Below are 20453 nucleotides of genomic sequence, written 5' to 3' on the forward strand. Positions count from 1 at the left end.
TCATGATTCAGGCTTGGTAGGTTGCATGTTTCTAAGAATATATCCATTTCTTCCAGTTTATCCAATTCATTGGCATACAGTTGTTGTTAATAGTGTCTTATGATCCTTCACATTCCTGTAGTTTTAATGTCCCCCTTTTCATTTAATTTATAGTTTCACTTATAGTCTTATTTATTTGAGTCTTTTCTCTCTCTTTCTGTCAGTCTAATGAAAGGTTTGTTGATTTTATCTTTTCAAAGAACAAATACAATTTTGTTAACTTTTCTATTGCCACCTACTCATTATTTCATTCATTTCTGCTCTAACCTTTCTTATTTCTTTTATTCTGCTAATTTTGGCTTAGTTTTTTCTAGTCCCTTGAGGTGTAAAATTAGGTTGTTTATCTGAGAGCTTTCTTTTTTCTTAATCCAAGCATTCTTGTTATAAACTCCCTACTTAAAATTGCTTTTATTGGATCCTATAAGTTTTGCCATGTTGCCACTCCATTTCAAGATTCTTTCTGATTTTACATTTAATTTCTTCTTTGACTCATAAATTGTTGAAGAGTGTGTTGTTTAATTTCCATATATTTGTGAATATTCCAACTTTCCTTCTGTTACTGATCTCTAATTTTGTACCATCATGATTAGAAAAGATTGATATCATTTCAGTGTTCCTAAATTTGTTAAGGGTTGTATTGTGGCCCAACATACAGTCTATCTGAAGAACATGCTTGAAAAGAATATATATTCGGCTGCTGTTGAAAGTAATGTTCTATAAATGTCTGTTAGATTCATTTGTTCTATATGTTATACAAGCCCATCATTTCCTTTTTGATTTTCTGTCTGATGATGTATCCATTGTTGAATGTGGAGTATGAAATCCTCTACAGTTGTTTCACTGCTGTTTATTTGTTTGTTCTTCTTTGTTCATATTTGTTTTAAATGTTTAAGTACTCCAATGATGAGTGGATATTTACAATTGTTTTATCTTTCTGATGAATCATTAGTGATTTTGGATAAATCACTTCCTTATCCAAACTTCTCTATCCAAACTTCATTTGGCTAAATACCCAGAAGTAGAATTGCTAGGTCATATGGTAGCTCTATTTTTAATTTTTTGAGGAGCCTCCATCCTGTTTTCCCTAGCCACTGCACCAATTTACATTTTTACCAATAGTACCCAAGAGTTCCCTTTTCTCCATATTCTTGCCAACACTTGGTATCTCTTGTCTTTTTGATAATAGCCATTCTAACAGGTATGAGGTAATATATCTCCTTGTAGTTTTGATTTACGTTCTCTTGATAATTAGTGATGTTGAGCACCTTCTCATGTCCTAGTTGGCTATCTGTATGTTTTCTTTGGAAGAATGTCTATTTAGTCTCCTGTCCATTTTTAATTGGATTGTTTGGGGTTTTTTTTGTTGTTGTTGTTGTTTTTGTTTTTTTTTGTTTTGTTTTGTTTTTGCTCTTGCATGGTGTGAATCCCCAAGTATTTAATTGGATTGTTTGGGGGGTTTTTTGCTATTGCATGGTGTGAATTCCCAAGTATCTTTGTGTGTGTGTTTCTTTTTAATCACCATTTTATAACTTTTATCATACAGATCTTATACCTATTTTCTTAGATTTATACCTAAACATTTCACCTTTTTTTAGCAAGTATAAATGACATAATTTTAATTTTGGTTTTACCTTGTTCATTGTCAAATATAAGAATTCAGTTGATTTTTCTCTGCTGATCTTGAATCCCACAATGTTATTGGACTCATTGTTTAGTTCTAGGAATGTTTTGTAGGTTTCTCGGAATTCTTTACATAGAGAATCATGTCTAAAAATAGTTTTATTTTTTCTTTTCTGATTTGTGTGCTTTTTACCTTTCAAAATCTAATTTAATTTATTTTTTCCTTATTGCAATGACTAGAACTTCCAGTGCTATGTTGGATAGAAGTGATGTAAAGGGACATTCAGTTTGTTTTGCTCTTGTTTGTCGGTTTTTTTGAGGTAGATTTGCTCACTGATTTGATAGCTCCAGAGGGGCTCTGGAAGCACTGCCAAGAAGAGTCTGCTTGTGTTTTGGCGCATTTCCAAATGGTTTGAGGCTGGAAGGTAGGTGCTGTAGACTAATTCTTTGTGTGTCCCTCACCCAGCCCAGTTTCATATGTTGGAGTCCTAACCCTGATGTGATGGTATCAAGAAGCGGGGCTTTGGGACATGGTTAGATCAAGAGGGCACAGCCCAGAATGACCCTATAAAAGAAGTTCCAGAGGGATCGCCAGTCCCTTTCATCCCATGAGGACACAGCAAAAGATGACTGTCTATGAACCAGAAAGTGAGCTCTCACTAGACACCAAACCTTCTTGCACCATGATCTTGGATTTCCCAGGCTTCAGAACTATGAAAAACAAATTTCTGTTCTTTATTAACCATCCGCTTGTGGTATTTTTGTTATAGCAGCCTGACCAGACTGAAACAATGGGGGCCTTCTTTAGAAGAACATGTCAGCATCAGCTTTTAATCCCCTTCCTCTCCATCATTAGTGTCTGGAATGAGGAAGAAGGTGATGTGAAGGGAAAGTCAGGTATTTGAGCTTTACTAGGGTGAGGCCTCCCCTCAAGAAATCGGATGTATTATTTCCATGCAAAACTTCTGGGGGCACCTGGGTGGTTCAGTGGGTTAAGCCACTGCCTTCAGCTCAGGTCATGATCTCGGGGTCCCGGGATTGAGTCCCGCATCGGGCTCTTTGCTCGGCGGGGAGCCTGCTTCTTCTCTCTCTCTCTCTCTCTGCCTGCCTCTCTGCCTACTTGTGATCTCTCTCTGTCAAATAAATAAATAAAATCTTAAAAAAAAAACTTCTGTACTTTTACTCAATAATTTCTAAATAATAACTTCAAAGTAGTACCTTGATATGTTATAAACAATATTAGTAATACTTAGGGCACCTTTAGGACCCTTCTTTTGGATTTTTCTTTAGGTCTGCCCCACATTCTTTTGGTGGTTCCTCAGAGGCAACTGGTCTTTTGCCTTTTTGGTTGCCAACCTATCCTTTCAATTTGACCAGATAAGTATATTCAGCCACATAGTTCTCCCAGATTTGTTTGCATCTTGGGGGTGAGGGCATCTAGATATTGGGATCTAATATGCAATGTGTAGCTGCACTTCAGATTAAAATAACCACACTAGTCAGACATAAGTCTTTACGGTATCTGGAATAAGAGAGGTCAAGTCAAAGAGACTGCAGGGAACAATACTGCAGTCGAACATGTAACATGTTACACAGTGTGTGCTTTGGGTCTGGGTGTTGCAAGTGGAGAACATAATTCATAATACTTCAATATGGGAATTCACTAAATTGAGGAAGCATAAAAAACTGCCTCATGATGTTGTGCCGTAGAAGATAGTTCTTTCTTCCTCTGCACAAACAGGGTTTTTAAGTCCTTTTCTGCATGCTCACTACAGATCAGGAACAGAACTGCTTATTTTAATTATTTGCCTCTCCCCTGCTGCACAGGCAACACTAACTCACAGGGAAGTTTTGTTGTTACTATTACAATTGCAATCAAACAATCTTTGGAGCCACTGTTACTAAAAGCCTGAAATATTAGGTGTGGGAGAGGGGAAGAGGCCATGCCAGCGACCAGTAAACAAGGACTCCGAATCACGGTTAGGTTATACTACCAACATGGAAAAAGGATGAAAATATTGCCAGACTGCATTTGAAGTCAGCAGCTACAGGGTCATTAGGAGATACTAGGTGATGGGTCATAATTTAAACATTATTTTTTGTTGTTGTAAAAATGTATTAATTCTTTCTTCTTGATTTTATATAAGAAGTGAACCATAAAGGAATTGCTCTGAGACTTTTATATTAATGGATGAGACATTATTTTAAGGACATTATTTATCATACATTCTTGTATTCTGCCAGCCCTTTCTTTCTACTCCCAATTTTGGGAACATTTCCAAACCTTGAGAAAAGTTGAAAGAATAATACATTTTGCCACATTAGTTTCTCTCTCCTTGTGTACCCTGTGTTTTCTGAATCATCAGAAAGCAAATTACAAAAACCATGGTACATCACTCCTAAATATTTCTGAAGAACAAGGACATTCATTTCATAAATATGATGCCATGATCACACTTAAGAAAATTAACTGTAATTCTGCAGTATCATCTAACATACTGTGTATATTCCAATTGTCATAACTGTCCCCAAATGTGTTTTATAGTCTTGTTTCTTTTTCAGTCCAGGTGCCACTCAAAGTTCATGTTTTGTTCTTGGTTATGCCTCTTTAGGCATTTAATCTAAATAAGCTAACACCCTTTTTTTCTAGGGTTGAAAGATTTAAAAAATAAAAATACAGTTAATTTGAATATCAGATAAATAATGACTCATCCTTTAGTATAATACATACCATGCTTACGCTAAAAGAAGATTTTGTTGTTTATCTGACATTCAAATATAACTGTGTCCTGTATTTCATCTGGAAACTTTTTAGAAAGTTCAGGCCAGTCGTATCATTGAGTAACTCAATGTCTGTGTTTGCTTGTTTTCCTAGGATTTGATTCTGTTAAACATCTTTTTACAAAAACGTTTCATAGGGGATGTTGTATGTTTCTTACTGTGTAACATTAAGAAGCAAATGTCAAGTCATCCCATTTGTGAAGCTAAGTTTGATTACTGGATGAAGATGGTGACCACCAAAACCCTCTAGTTAGAAGTATCTTCTTTTGGAATCACTAATTCATGGAGGTGATCTTCTTGGACAAGGTGAATATTCTGTTGCCAATAACCTTTTGTGCAATTATTTTAACACTCATTAGTGATCATTTCCCGAGTCAATATTATACTGTGGGTTGCAAATTGATTTTCTAATTTTATCATTCCTTCTACATTTACTATTACCTGGCATTTATCTGTAAAGAAGACCTTTCCTTCTTTTATGCCCTATTGTATAGTATCACTATGTACTAGTGAAACTAAGAAAAAAATTTAATTTGTTATAATTGATTATTGCCATTATTCTTTTTATTCTCACATCCCTCCAGTTTTACTGAATGGAAATCCCCTTCAAGTTTGGTTTTGGTCCTTTGGTTATGACCCTCTTTTGTCTTTGAGGGCTTCCTTGCATTCTATCATTAAAGAGATTTCCCAAGCCCATTTTTTACTCGTTTTGCCCAAGGAGCGGGAATCAGCTTTTTTCCCCACCTGTGACACCTCTCAGTTTCCTGCTGTCCTGCTTCATGGTACTGGCATCGGACCTGTGCATAGGGCCAGCTGGAATGATGGCCAGCTTTGTCAGTAGATGGCACTGGAGGGACGCTGCAGGAAATGGGCTCTTGCTGTCTGTGTCCTATCTCTCTGCTGTTTCAGTGGGGCCACCCCTAGGCCAACACAAGAACACCCAGGGTCCCTTACTCTCCCTTGAGCTTTCCTGACTCCTTCCTGACTCCTTGCTCTGCAGTCGTGGTGCATGGTTTCCTGCTTGCCAGCCTCAGCCTCCCGGTGCCCCAATGGGACATGTCCCATTGACCAGCGTCCGCCCGCCAGCTATAAACCGGCTGCGGCCCAGGATAACGTGACAAACTTCTCCGCCATCCCCTAGGCTACCAGCCATTCTCTCTCACGAAGTCTGAACCTTAGTTTTGAGGATTCATTGGATTAACCTGTATGTCCTTGGCTTTGAGCCCAGTGTGGAGCTGCTTGCCAGGAGGAAATGGAATGCTTGTATTCTATGGCAGGCAGGGACAGCATAATTAATAAAGCTATCGCCTGTGGCTGATTGTGATGAAGTGGCAAATGAAGCAAATATAATGGGAGCCCAAGGGGCAGCCCACTGATGATGAGTTCAAGGATCGGGGTGTCTTAGCTTGTTTGAGTTACCATAACAAAAATACCAAAAAGACCTGCTGCTTTATATAAACAATAGACACTTATTTCTCACAGTTCTGGAGGCTGAGAAATTCAAGATCAAGGCCTCCATAGAGTTGGTGTCTGGTAACAGCCTGCTTCCTGGTTCATAGACAGCCATCTTCTTACTGTGACCTCCCATGGTGGAAGGGGCCAGGGAACTCTTGGGGTCTCTCTTCTAAGGACACTGATCCCATTAGTGAGAACTGCACTCTCATGACCTAGTCACTTCCCGAAGTCCCTGACCCTAACACCCTTGTTTTAGGGGATTAGGTTCCAAATTACAAATTTTGGAGGGACATGAACATTTAGTTTATAGCAGTTGATGTGGGATTGAGTCTTCTCATAGTTAGGAAAGCTTCCCCACACCCAAGTTATAAAGTAACTTTCTCACGTATTTCTCTAATGTTTTTATAGTTTCCTTTTAAATTTACATTTCTGGTCTATTTGGAGATTATTCTGCTGTGTAGTGTGAGATATGGATCCAATTTTACTTTTTTTCCAAATGAATATCCAGTCACTCAACACCATTTATTTAAAAGTCCATTTTTTCCCCCAAATTATCTTGGATGCCCTCTAGTAGTTTCCATATATATTTGGGTCTATTTTTGGATTTTCTATTCCCTTCCCACTCTATTTGTTTGCCCATACCACAGTGTTTTTATTAGAGAGGCTTTATAGTCTGAGTTAATATGTGTTAGGGCTAGTCCTCTCTTACAGCTTTTATTTTTCAGGATTTTTTCTTCCATTATTACATGTTTATTTTTCCATATGAACTTTAGAATTAGCTTGCAACGCTCTAGGAAGAAGTTTACCTTTATTTTAATTGGAATCACATTTATGTATTACTTGAAGAGGATTGTCATCTTTATGGTGTTGAGTTGTTTTATACGAGAACAAATGATGTCTTTCAATTTCTTCAAGCCTTTTTTAGCTTCAAGCTTATTTTTTTAGCTTTTTCACTTACTGAAGTTTTTCTAATATAGTTTTGGCACATTTCCTTAAGTGTTTTATTCTTTTTTGTTTCTATATTGAATGACATTGTATCTTTTAAATGGTTACTGTTTGCATTTTTGTGTATATGTTTCAGGTAAACTTTATATTATGGTACTTTACAGAAATTGTTATCTTTAGTACTGATTCTTTGTTTTCTAAGTGTAGTATTACATGATCTACATAGAGATATAATTTATATCTCGTCTTTCTCAAGTTTTATGCATCTGAATGTTTATGATTATTAACTTATCTCTAATACTTTGCTACATATCAAAGTATATCAAAGGACATAGAGGACATCAGTGGACATAACTGCTTTGTCCTTGATCTTAATGAAAATTTTTTCTCCATTAAGTAGGATGCTGGTTTTTAAACTGAGGTATAAAATATTTAATTTTGTTAAGAAAGTGTATCTTAATTTGTATGTTATTTTTCTGAAATTAAGAATGAGTGTTGAAATTTGTCAAAGGCTGTGCTACATTTTACTATGTGTTCACAATTGTTTCTTTTTTCCCTTCTTCTATCATGATTTATTGTTGGGAGAGAATACTTCACCTGTACACTGGTTTTGCGTGTGAGCATGTGGCTTGCTTTAAACGATCAATAGTCATAGTGTGTCAAGTTCAGAGTCTGAAACATTCTATGTTTCTGCTCACCCCTCTTGTGTTTCCACCTCTACCATCCGAAAGACAGGCCCCTGATAGTTGCTGATCTCAAATGGAGAAGCATGGGGAGCAGACCTGAGTCCATCCTGAAGCCAGAAGCATAAGCATCCCTGATAACCCACAGACTGGTGAGTGAGAACGAGAAAAGTATTCAACCCTGTAAGTCACTGAGCTGTTGGGGCTGTTAATTACTATTTTCATCCTGGTAAAAGCTCATTAACGCAAAGTCCTTTTTGTCATCTCTACATCTATCTAATTGCATAACATCTTTGTTCTTAGATCTAACTACATGATGAACTATAGGAATGAATTTACAAATATTGAAGCTTCATTGTCTGGGGATGAGCTCTTCTTGATTATGATGCAGTCTTTAAACTTGATTTTAGATTCTGTTTGCTGAGGTTTTATTTAGAATTGTTCCGTTGCTAGTCATGAGTAAGACTGCTTTATAATTTTCATGTGTATGCGTGTGTTTATAATCTAACCAGGTGTGGGTGTCAGAATTATATTTGTTTCTTAGAGATCATTTGAGAGTTTTCCTCTGTGCTATAATTTAAATGGGATTGGGCTTATCTGGTCTTTGAAGTTTTCATAGAATTTCCCTGTAAAATCATTTGGATCTGGTCTTTATAGTTAGTTCCTTGGTAACTTTTTCTCTTTCCTCTATGGAAATCTGTCTATTTATGCTTTCTACATATAGCAAGGCCAATGGTGATAAGTTGTATTTTCTTAGAAAATAATCCAACTTACTTAGGTCTTCCATTTTATTTGTATGGAGTTGTGTAAAGTAGTCTCTTTCAATATTTAAAAACTTACCAGTGTCATTGGTTATCTTCTTGCTTGTATTTCTTATTTGTTTTTTTCTGCCTTCCTTCCTTTACTAGGTGAGTTAAAGGTTTATCTATTTTGCTGTTGTTGTTTTTACAAAAAGCTAGCATTTTCATTTATTAGTTTCTACTATTTTTCTCTTCTCTACCTCATTACTTTTGCTTTTAAATTTATTATTTCCTTCCTTCCCTTTATTTTGTTTTACTTTTTTTTCTTTCTTTCTTTTTTTTTTACTTGTTCTTTTCTAATTTTTAAGATGGGAGCTCAATTTATTTCTTTTCTTTTTTCTTTTTAAAGATTTTATTTATTTATTTGACAGACAGAAATCACAAGTAGGCAGAGAGGCAGGCAGAGAGAGAGAGAGGGAAGTAGGCTCTTGGCTGAGCAGAGAGCCAGATGCGGGTATCGATTCCAGGAGCCTGAGACCATGACCTGAGCTGAAGGCAGAGGCTTAAACCCCTGAGCCACCCAGGCGCCTCTTTATTTTCATTTTTTAATGTGCCTGTTGCTGCATGAATTTAAGACCATGGCTTTTCTGATTTAACTATAATCAGTTGAACTGATTTAACTATAATCAATTGATTTTGTGTTTTCATTATGATTCTTTTTTAGAAAATCTGCCCCTTAATTTTTCCCCTTTTGTCCTAAAAGTTACTTAATAGAGAATTTTAAAATTTCCAAGTGAAATTTCTAGTTTTAGAAAGAGCAGAGGAGTAAGACATGGAAGTAAAGATTCTTGTCCCACTTCAGGCTTCCAGAACTTCCAGTTTTGAATGAAATTGAAAATCTTGCTTATTACCTGAAACTGCATTTTAAAGTTTTCCAGTACAAGAGGACTGCTTATTATCTATGGTTGATCAAAATAGCTAGGGAAAAAACTGCTATGGAACCTATCAAATTTTCATCCAAGGACAAAAAAGCAATAAATTTACTGAGCAAATTAATGGTGAGTGAAGAAAAACAATAAAATTGATTTGTGATTGCAGCTAGGATTTCGTTACCTTTTATATCAGCTTTGTAAAAATGAGAAAAAGGTGTTTTCCTGCGTTAAAGAGTCCGGCATGATTGGAGGATTTCTGGCTGAATATCAACCCCAACTTGAATTCTCTTTCTGTAACTAGGAACTTTAACTCAGCCAGAATCTGTACGGTTGACCCGTCAAACCCCGGATTGCTCTCTACTAAGCTTAGCCGGTTCGCTAAAGTAGTAAGTGATTGCTAAGACAGTATATCTTGAATGCTCTCACCACAAAAAAGAAATGATGGTTATGTAACAGGACTGAGAAGGTGACAAGTTAGCGGTGTTAGCTAGTGCAATGGTGGTGATCATTTTCAGTATGAGTGTATCAAATTGTCATGTGCTATACTTTACACTTACACAATGTTATAAATCATTTATATTTCAATAAAGTTGTGGGAAAATAAAAAGAAGAAAAGAAAAAGAAAAAAAAAGAAAAAGATACCACTAAAGTCATTATATTTGAGACTAAGATTTATTCACACACACACAAAAAATAATCACAACCAAATATACACTAATTTAAAAAACAAATGTTATAGTGACGTAAAGTTTTATATTCTCTTTTTATAAGTGTGTAAAAGTATTTTGTTTCTACATACATTTCTATTCATAAAAGAAGAGCAAACATTACAATGCCGTGACAGCTTGCGTTTCTTATATGAAAAGAACATAGACCAAACCCTGAAGCTTTTAGTTTACAAGGCTGTTACCGTGAAGCCACACACTAAACTAATGATCAAAACTGGTATCTCTTTCCAGATCCATATACATATACCTTCACCAACTAAGCTGAGAAATAAGCATTTCATATTGTCTCCCATCCTGCTACAGTGTATTTTTTCTTTTTACTAAAAGCAGAGTAAGAAATTGCATTTTCTCCATCTAATTGACTTCAGTAGATGCACTGTCTAGTTCACGAGAGATGTGAAATTTCAGGTGTTTATCTTCTTCCACACTCCCGGAGTCTAGAACCTGCTTATTTTCGTGGCTTTGAACAATTTGGCTGCTGAGTTCACTGCTGACTTCAGAATTTTCCTGACTACCAATCTCATGGGAATGCTTACTGCTCTCATCACTTGCTCTCAGCTTATACTCCCTGGTGTGCCTGCGGCCCTTGGTTTCCATACTATGGTCATCCATCTGACTGGTTTCCTGACTGTATCTTGCGTGGCTGTCCCTGTCAGAAGTTCCCCGCACTGTCTGGGAAAGAAGGACGGCATTGAAGTCATCTTCCGTACTCTCACTTTTCACAAGTGATGTCAAGTCCTCCTCTGTAGAATCAGGATACTGAATCACAGAACAAATGGAAGAAGAATTAAATGAAGAACCAAGGATGGGAATAGTCTAATTCTGCTTTCTAACTTTTAGACCAATTATACTGAAAATTGTCTAAATTTGGCTGCAGCAGAAAACAGGACTAGCGTGTTACTTTGTTTTTAACCGAGTCTTTTCACATATTCATCTCCTTTAGTTTAATAGATACATCAATTATGCATATGATAAAGACTATGATGTAGGTCTCATGATCTCTGTTTTACATAAAGGGAAAGTGAAAAAAGTGAAAGAGTAAAACGATTAGTAAGTGGCAAGGCTATGTGTCAAATTCAGATCCTTCAACTATAGATTAAGCAAAATTTGCAACCCTACAGTTCATCTCAGGTATTTAACTTCAAAGCATGACCATTATATTGTGAAAATAGTTGCTGTTTTCCAAAGTTGTTTTCTTTAATCTAAAAAAGTGAACAGAATAAATGCTTTAGAGCCAGGATTTGGGAAAAGATCATTGTTATTGAGAGACAAAAGTAGGGAGAAATTGCATGAACTTAAATGTAAAATCACCAAATGAAAAAATGTTTCGTGTTCAATAGTCATAAATTAGAGGCACTTGGGTGGCTCAGTCGGTTGAGCACCAGACTCTTGATTTTGGCTCAGGTTGTGAGCTCAGGGTAGAGCCTGCTTGTCTGTCTTCCCCCCCACCGCTTCCCCTCCTCCTGCTCTCTCTCTACAATAAATAATGTTTAAAAACTTTAAAAAGTCATAAATTAATAATTCCTACTGAATGAATGAATGAATAAATGAATGTGAATAGACACACTCTGGTTTCCTAGAATAGGGCTCAAGTCATAAATATCTTCTGTGTCTGTTTAAGGATTTACCTGGACTTCATATGTGTAGGACTTCTTCGATCTGGACCTTAGTCCATGAGCCACACTATCACCTCGGCCATCATTTGAGTCTCTTGTGGGGACAGATGGAGTGAAAAATTGGGTTGCTGGAATGTCAGTGGGAAAATCAGTGACCACTTCATCAGACTCATCAGACTGCTTCGAGTCATCATCTACGTCATCGGAATCCACAGAATCCTGACTGTCCACATCATCTCTGTCATCGTCATCCACGTCCTCATGGCTTTCCTCGGACTTGCTTGAGAGGGTCTGAAAAACAAGATGGCCAGAAAAATTGGGGTAATAGTTTTTATTTTCCCTTAGTCTTTCCTGGTGCATTTGTCTTACAGACTAATTTGGTTTCAGAATCTTTGCATTTGTAACAGTGTATTCAGTGGTTTCTAGGAGCAAAGTGAGTATCTTCCAACTTCTTTTTTAACACCAGGATGAATGGATCATAATCTGAGGTATTTTTCTTGCTCTTCCACAAATAATTACTTTCATAGACATTTTCAAGCCATATATGTGAGTATAATGTTTCCATGGATAACATTGCTTTTCCTTATTCATATTAGACATCATTTAAATTACCAAATTCAATGATGAAATGAATACAGATACATAATTGTGAGATTACTTTTTATTTGAAATGAGAATTCTCAGGAGATTGGAGCATCCATGTATTAATGCATATACCAAAACCTAAAACCACCCCCTTATCAGCAGGCATAAGCAAGAGGTGACTCCATTATGCTTGTCTGTCAACTGCAACTCAAAGCTGTCAACCAAATTAATCACTGAATATCTATTAAACTTCTGATTAGCAAATAAACTGGATTATTTATCTAACTTTCCTACTTAGAGATTCTTTGCATATTTAAACAGATGTTAAGGAAAACAAATTTAACTTATCTCTTTGTTTAGCAAATATATCAATAGTCTTAATAAAAAACAATAGCTGTCACCTAAACCATTATGTTAGGAACAGAAATGTTCCCCTGAGATTAAAATCTTGGCTTTCGTAAGGCATTATTAGATGCTTATCAGATAGTTGATAAGACATTTACAAAATACCTTAAAGAAAATGTTAAGAGGCTTACTATTTCAAATAACAGACATTAGTAAACATTTCCTGCTACACTAAACTTATCTGAAGAAACCTGGTATTTCTTTCTTTTCTTTTTTTTTTTTTAATTAACATATAATGTATTATTTGCTTTGGGGGGATAGGTCTGTAAATCATTAGTCTTACACAATTCACAGCATTCACCATAGTACATACCCTCCCCAATGTCCTTCACCCAGCCACCCTAACCCTCCCTCTCAATCCCCCAGCAGCCTTCGGTTTGTTTCCTGAGATTAAGCGTCTCCTATGGTTTGTCTCCCTCCCAATCCCATCTTGTTTCATTTTTTCCCTCCTTACCCCCAACAGCCCCCTGCGCTGCCTCTCAAATTCCTCATATCAGAGAGATCATATGATAATGAAAACTGGTATTTCTAAAGGTTAGTAAATACATTTTTTTTTGGAGCAGGTTTTAAATTGGCAATTTACTGTAACTTTTGCTAATAGAATATTGTCAGAATCAAACTCAGGCCTTGTCATTAGGAGAAAGAGTGGCTTCTTTCATCTCTCTATGGCATGGACGGCTTCTGACTCACGGTGAGGACTCACCTTCTGTTGAAAATCATCATTTTCTTGAGAGAGCACAGTGTTCTGAAGAAGGAGGGACACATATCAGTTTATATCAAAAATATCTCATATTTTAATTCAAAAGTTAGCCTTTACTATCCAAAGCAGGTCTTATTTTTCAGCCTCATAAGTGGGTGGCTTGAAGTGGGGAAAAGCTGACATAACCAGATCAGTTGCTATCTTAAGCTCACATTTACTGACAGGCAGGAAGGTCTGTTTAATTGGCCCGAGTGGCCTGCATGATGGCTGCTTTTTGTTGTTGTTCTTTAATTGTGAGAAATTTAATTCTTAAAATTAGTTAAAATTAAAAATACCTGTAGCGCTAGGAAAGTCTGCTTCTGAGATGGGTCAGGCTTTAGCCATGTAGCTACAGCACCTGGGTATTTGTGGTAAAGCTACAAAAAATGTTGCATATTTGTCATTATTAAAGAAAGAAACATAAGGATCTCTAAGTGATAAACTGAAAAAACAACTGTACTTCACTGATCTTGATAGATAAGCGTAATATGCCTCTCTATGGTCAACCAGAGCCTGAGACACCTCACATTTCCTTTCTCCTGCAGATTCATTTAATACACTCTTATATAGTACTGCCTTAGATCAGGCATCCTTTCAAAGTGATTTACAAATATTCATTTAATCCTCTCAACCCCCTGTGAGATAGGTATCATTATTCCCATTTTACAGATCAAGAGAAACTCAGCCACAAAGAAATTAAGTGGCAGAGTCGGGGTTCAAACCCATGCAGACTAGCTCTTCTCAAAGAGGCATTGTGTGCCTGCTGGACACCAGGCATTCCTGTCCTGTGCTTGCTAGCTGAAATATCCCCTCAGATAAAGCACGTCTAAAGCAGAGGTGCCCTTAATTAGTGGTGATCTTCACTGTTCCCTCTATGGAACAAGGAGGAACTCTCTGAGGCTGGTTGTCTGATACAGTATCCTCCGGTCGTATAGCATATGGTTGTTTAATTAAAATGGAATATAATAAAAAAGTCAGTTCCTCAGTTGCAGTAGCTACGTTGTGAGTTCAGTAGCCACATGTGTCTAGTTGTGCCCTGGGTGGATCATGCAGAACTATAATATTATTATAATATTAACATCATGGCACAGAAGTTCCATTGCTCCATGGTGTCAGAGGTGTGAGTGGAATGGTCTTTCCTTTAGCCAAGTTATGTATCTGGAAAATGACTATCCTAGTACAGAGGAATGGAAATTGCTCTGAGTAAGTGTCATCTGTTAGGCTGTATCACCCAGAGCCAATCCCTTCCCTTCCCTGTCCTTGAGAATGAGAGCCCTGGCCAGTTCCATGGGTCCCTTTCACAGCCAGCCACCGGGTGGGGGAGGGGCAGGGAGGCAACCAGTCAGTAGCACTTGGTCTTTTCTCCAGGGCTGGCTCCAACGGGAGCAGCGTCCTAGTGGGCTTCTCTGAAAGCTTTTGCTGGAGGAAAGGGTTCATTGCCTTAAAAGAAGTGAAACTAGAGTTCTAGAGGAGTTCCAAGTTTCCCTCTCTCTTTTTTTTAAATTTAAAAATATATAAAGAGGATATGTAAATATGTTATAATTTATATATATTTAATATATATATTTCCTGCTGCTACATGTAATATGCACTCAGAGAGAAGGCATTTGTAAGTTAAATTTATGATTTAAAACAAGGTACCATGAGGACAATATAGGTGAACAAAACAGATTAAAGCCCCCTGATAGTCGTAACACTCACAGACAACAATGCTCATCTTCAGAGGGATAGCCTTATAACTTTCACATATTTCCGACTAGCTCTAAATTTCTAGGATGCTGGAAGGTTGAGCTCTTCACTTATCTCCTCAATGGAACTGAATAATTTTATACTGTTATGGCTTTATGTGCCACATTAATTCTATGAAAAAGTCACCAATTCTTGCCTCATATAGTGTGAACTCTATCTTCTCTGTAAATGTTAATTTTTCTGTCCTATTGTTTTCTCAAATCAGTTGGAAAACAGACATGCCTCTACCTACCTAGTTGCACATCCAAACACATGCAGCAAACTTCTCCTAATGTCTTCATTCAGCAATCTCTTTTCAGTGACCCCAGGCAACTCTATACAGGCCTTTATTCTGTTTATCTGGGATTGAACTCTGTGTGCCTTTTAGCCTGAGCTTCTCAGAACAATGCCCATTTGTTATTTGGCTGGCACAGTTTCACCCATTTTGGAAGGGCATGTACATCTATTGATTTGCTCTTAGGTTTGGTTAGGAAATTGTTAAAGTCAGCTGACAAGCATAACAGATCCAAACAGCATAAAAACCTTTCTTTTTATAATGGGTTTCTTAGCCAATATCTTAGGAGATATTATGAATCATACAAACTGTCCAATGTGTGAGACAGATTTTAAACTCAGTAAGCAAAGGATGGAATTTTCTATGTCTAGTACAGTATGTTGACTCATGGAACAAAAAAGTCACATGACTTCATAGAATTCCTTTTACATAAATGATAATGGCCCAAAGAACTAGTTTGGTGTTAAGAGTGTGTATTTACTAAAGGCTATACAGATCCTCCTCAACTTGCAATGGGGGTATGTCCCAGTGAACTCATCACATGCTGAAAATATGGTAGGTCAAAGATGGATTTATTACACCTAACCTGCTGTGCATCATAGCCCCTCTTAGGGCTTAAACATGAGCTTAAACATGCTCAGAGTGTTTACATTAGTTGGCAGTTGGGCAAAAGGCACATAACACAAAGCCCATTTTATAATAAAGTCATGAACATCTCATTTAATGTATTGAATACTAAAAGTGAAAAATGGAATTGTCGTGTGAGTACAGAATGGTTGAAAGCATATCGGTGTTTACCCTTGTGATGGCCTGGCTGATTGGGAGCTGTGACTCACTACTGTTGCCCAGCATCCCAAGAAAGTATTGTTCCATACATCGGTAGCCCAGAAAAAGATCTAAATTCAAAATTTGAAGTATGGTTTCCATTAAATACATATGGCTCACCCACCATGATGAAGTTGAAAAATTGTAAGTGGAACCGTCGTTAAGTCGGTGACCATCTGTAACTGTGCTTAGTACTGGCCTAGGTTGAAAGCCGGTAGTCAATAAATACTTATGAATTAACAGCATGACTATGAAAATAAGTAAAATGGCAACAAATATGTATGTAGTGCCTCTCGTGCAGCTGCATAAATCATCTGACTGCATGATAAACCTGAAAGATGCTTACCTGCTTTTCCTCAGAGCTCCCAGAATCGGCCTGCTTAATCTTTGAAACAGAAAAGATTAAGAGAGATTATAATGTGAATGTGTTCCTAGCACAGGGGAGCACACAATTCATTTATTTTGAGAAATATCCTTTAAGATTCAGTTGTACTCACCGGAATCGCATAGGCAATGCCTAAGAGGCAAAAGCAAATCACTGCAATTTTCATGGTGATTTTTCCTGCAAAATATTTTGTAAGGAATATTTGATTTCTTTGTAGGGTAAAATGGTGATACCTGTTTATGCTATTACACTACAAAATTATTACAAATAAAATACATTTCCTGTAGAATATTTTCTACTTTTTGGAGAAAACATATGTTTTAATCACCATGGCCTTTTTTTTTTTTTTAAAGACTTTATTTATTTGACAGAGAGAGATCACAAGTAGGCAGAGAAGCAGGCAGAGAGAGAGAGAGGAGGAAGCAGGCTCCCTGCTGAGCAGAGAACCCAATGCGGAACTCGATCCCAGGACCCTGAGATCCTGACCTGAGCCGAAGGCAGCAGCATAACCCACTGAGCCACCGAGGCGCCCCTCACCATGGCCTTTTGAGTTGCTATTTGTAATGCCTCCTCTTTACTCCATCTCTCACTATTAGGCAAGGGAGAGAGGAATCTCACAAGGCTATATTCAACTTTAAGATTTAGAATTCCAGGGACACCTGGGTGGCTCAGTCAATTAAGCACCTGCTTTCGGCTCAGGCCATGATCCCAGGGTCCTGGGATGGAGTCCCACATGGGGCTTCTTGCTCAGCAGTGAGCCTGCTTCTCCCTCTTCCTGCTCTGCCTGTTCTCCTGGAGCTCTCCATGTGCTTCTGCTCTCTCTCTGACAAATAAATAAATAAAATCTTAAAAGAAAAAGAAAAAAAAAGATTTAGAGTCCCAGGGATTATACCATTACTATGTGACAGCTCAGCTATCCTAACCTAAAAACAGATCATTAGTAATTGAATTAAAATAATAAGCTGCTGTTGGAATGTTTATTTCTCAGGGAAGAAAAACACAAAGAGAGAGAAAATAAAACTATAGAAAGCAACTTGCTTTCTTCACTTTTCCAGCATGTATTTTAAGTGTGATTTTTAACTTAAATTATTGAAAAGGTACTATATTTTACCCATTTTACTTTGGGTAAAATGAAGCTGTCTCAATGCTCAGTTATTTAAGAAAGGCATTCTAGAAATTTGAAACAAAACCCAAAACACTGAAAAAAGTCAACAGCTTTTCTATTCATGATAATAAGTCTGCATAATGTCATACAGGTATCTTGGTGAGGAATTTAACAGCTAAATACAGAAGTGAAATATTCAGAAAGGGTTTTTTTTTTCCTTGCAAATAGGATGGATACATTTTATCATTGAAACATAGCATAATTATTAGTTTACATTGCCACTAAAGATCCTTTTCCTTTTAAATGCTTCCACACCATCTACCCATTAAAAATAATATATATAGTCATTCAAAAGGGGCATAGAATTTTTCTTTTTTTCTTGTTTGGAAGAAATCTTTCAGTTCTTTTGAGGACTCCAAGCATTTTTGAGTTATATAAATGACTGGCTTTCAAAATTCCCAGTTACCTTTCTTTCAGGAAATCTGTAAAACATCTGGCGTGCTCAATTAAAAGACTAAAACGGCATAAGTCTGCTTAACAGCTTTACAGTTCAGCTCTTTTCCTTACAACTTGCCGTTCCCACCCTGAAATGAAGCGGAATGCCTGGGACAGCGAGGTGCGGGCTTACCTTGCTCTGTGACTGGCTGAGAAGAGAGCCCAGTCCTGGATGATGCTGCCTTGCTCGCCTTCTCCTCCTGCTGCTGACAGTCAGGACCTCCCAGAATTTAAATGCTGCTGCAGACATTCTCCACCAACACAGGGAGGCGGAGAAATGTGTCATGAGGTTTTTTTGCCACTGCCCAACCCACTTGCTCCCACACTTCCCCCTCTGGTTTTTGTGGTTAAAAAACAAAGAAGCAAACACAGAGAAACTACTCTAGAGTTCAAACATTACTGATGTACAATATCATTAACTAGGTGTTTCATTTATGGGATTAGCATTCAGCATCATGGAAGGGCATGTAGGGGTCCTGTAAAAAAGTGGGGAGGAATGACTAGTTCTTTGGGTTTATAATGTTTGAATTAGAAGGAAAAAAAAAAGAATATAAATCAGTCTTAAATGAAATGGAATAGATTTTGGTTTCTTTCAGGTTAAATAACAGATAAGATAATATATGCAACCAAATTTGCTTAATTTGCTTAATAGGTGCAAGGCTTTTTTTCAGGCAGAAGAAGAGTTCAGAGAGGCTCCCTGCATCCTTTGCTACTCCAGGCTCAGTGTTTTGATTTCAAGTATGTAGCAGTTTGTCATTTAGACAAATGACATTACTAACACTAAATTCCATGTTTATGACCCTTAAGTTGGATTTACAATGACTGTTCAAGGACACAGATTTTTGTCGCACCATTTGAATTGTGTGGAGGTGGTGAATCGGGTAATTTGCTATATAAGACAGGAGAATGATAATTTACTCTATATGCTGCGGAAGTAAAGCAGCTTCTGACGAAGTGTTACTGCTTGAGAAGGCTGCTTCTGGGGCCAGAGTGTGGCTCTGAGTCCCACACTGACATCCATTAGCTGTTTGACCTTGAGCAAATCTCTTAGCCTGCCTGTGGTGAATCGGGTAATTTGCTATATAAGACAGGAGAATGATAATTTACTCTATATGCTGCGGAAGTAAAGCAGCTTCTGACGAAGTGTTACTGCTTGAGAAGGCTGCTTCTGGGGCCAGAGTGTGGCTCTGAGTCCCACACTGACATCCATTAGCTGTTTGACCTTGAGCAAATCTCTTAGCCTGCCTGTATTTGTTTCTTCTTCTGTCAAATGAACATGATATTACGTTGCTCATGGGGGTTGTGAAAAGTTTAAATGAATCATGTGTAAAACTAACAATGCTATTACATGCATATTTTAAGCACTGTGTATGTTAACTATTCCTGAAATTTTTAGAAGAGCACGTTTCACCATTTGTAATATCTTTAAGTGGAATAGGTTATTAGGATGAGGTTAGATTATCAAAAGGGTAATTTGCACATCTGTACAGGAATGGATTGATTTACGAATCATCTTTTTTTCTAGTTTTTCTACCAAATATATATAAAGTTTGTTACTTAATAAATAAAATGAAAAATATTTTTCTATATCAAAAAAAGCTTTACTGGGTATTTAAAAGGTATTTAAATGAAAGAAAATTACAGATGAATTTTGAATATGGGACTAGAGGAACTAGGGGTAGCAAAGCTCTGAGTCCATTTAAAATATTTAATATTTTAAATATTTAATATTTGATATGTAATATTTAATACTGTTTTGAGATTACTTAGCTTACTTAACTTCATCTACTTCTCTCAGTTGTGAAATGGGGGTCACACTATTCATTTACCTCACATCTCACAGTGTAAGAATTATATGAGATTAAAGATAAATGGTTTTATTTATTATTAGTTCTATCTATGGTGCCAGCTCCTGTGTACTAAATGCTGCTTTTAATAGAAATATGGATTAAATAATTTCTTGCAGTGTAATCCATAGGTTTTGGGACATTTGGTGGTGGGGGTATGTCTATTTTGGATGCATTCCAAATGAGTTGGTATTGTTAATCGGTGGGACCTAATCACACATTTTAATAATTCAGATGGGGGCACCTGGGTGGCTCAGTGGGTTTAGCCTCTGCCTTTGGCTCAGGTCATGGTCTCGGGGTCCTGGGATGGAGCCCCACATCGGGCTCTCTGCTCAGCAGGGAGCCTGCTTCTCCCTCTCTCACCTTCTCTGCCGACTTGAGATCTCTCTCTGTCAAAAAAAAAAAAAAAAAACAAAAAAAAACTCAGATGGCAGCTATCTATATAAAACATAAAGCATACAGGTTATAAAGTTTCAAAATAGATTTCTTAGTTTTGCTTTTTAAA

General features: G+C 37.1%; 1 protein-coding gene across 2 annotated transcripts; it reads right to left on the reverse strand.

Annotated features, from left to right (window-relative positions):
* Positions 1–9845: 9845 nt before the first annotated feature.
* Positions 9846–18338, reverse strand: SPP1 (secreted phosphoprotein 1). Of its 2 annotated transcripts, XM_044224552.1 has the most exons (7): positions 18235–18338; positions 16614–16678; positions 16463–16501; positions 13565–13645; positions 13233–13274; positions 11552–11830; positions 9846–10682 (listed from the first exon to the last, which is right to left on the reverse strand). In XM_044224552.1, the coding sequence occupies exons 2-7, from the start codon at positions 16665–16667 to the stop codon at positions 10278–10280; spliced, it is 900 nt and encodes a 299-aa protein (XP_044080487.1). In that variant the 5' UTR covers positions 16668–16678; positions 18235–18338; the 3' UTR covers positions 9846–10277. The 2 variants fall into 2 exon arrangements, with proteins under 2 accessions (XP_044080487.1, XP_044080488.1); XM_044224553.1 differs by lacking the exon at positions 13565–13645.
* Positions 18339–20453: the final 2115 nt, after the last annotated feature.

This window comes from Neovison vison, chromosome 11, assembly GCF_020171115.1.
Source record: "Neovison vison isolate M4711 chromosome 11, ASM_NN_V1, whole genome shotgun sequence".
Taxonomy (NCBI): Eukaryota; Metazoa; Chordata; class Mammalia; order Carnivora; family Mustelidae; genus Neogale; species Neogale vison.

What these genes read in the sequence shown, in the direction of transcription:
- SPP1 (XM_044224552.1), bottom strand. Translation starts at nt 16,667, where the DNA reads ATGAAAATTGCAGTGATTTGCTTTTGCCTCTTAGGCATTGCCTATGCG. An exon ending in GCATTGCCTATGCGATTCCG is followed by an intron (nt 16,502 to 16,613) that starts GTGAGTACAACT and finishes TCTGTTTCAAAG; the next exon opens with ATTAAGCAGGCCGATTCTGG. An exon ending in GGAGCTCTGAGGAAAAGCAG is followed by an intron (nt 13,646 to 16,462) that starts GTAAGCATCTTT and finishes CATTTTTTGTAG; the next exon opens with CTTTACCACAAATACCCAGG.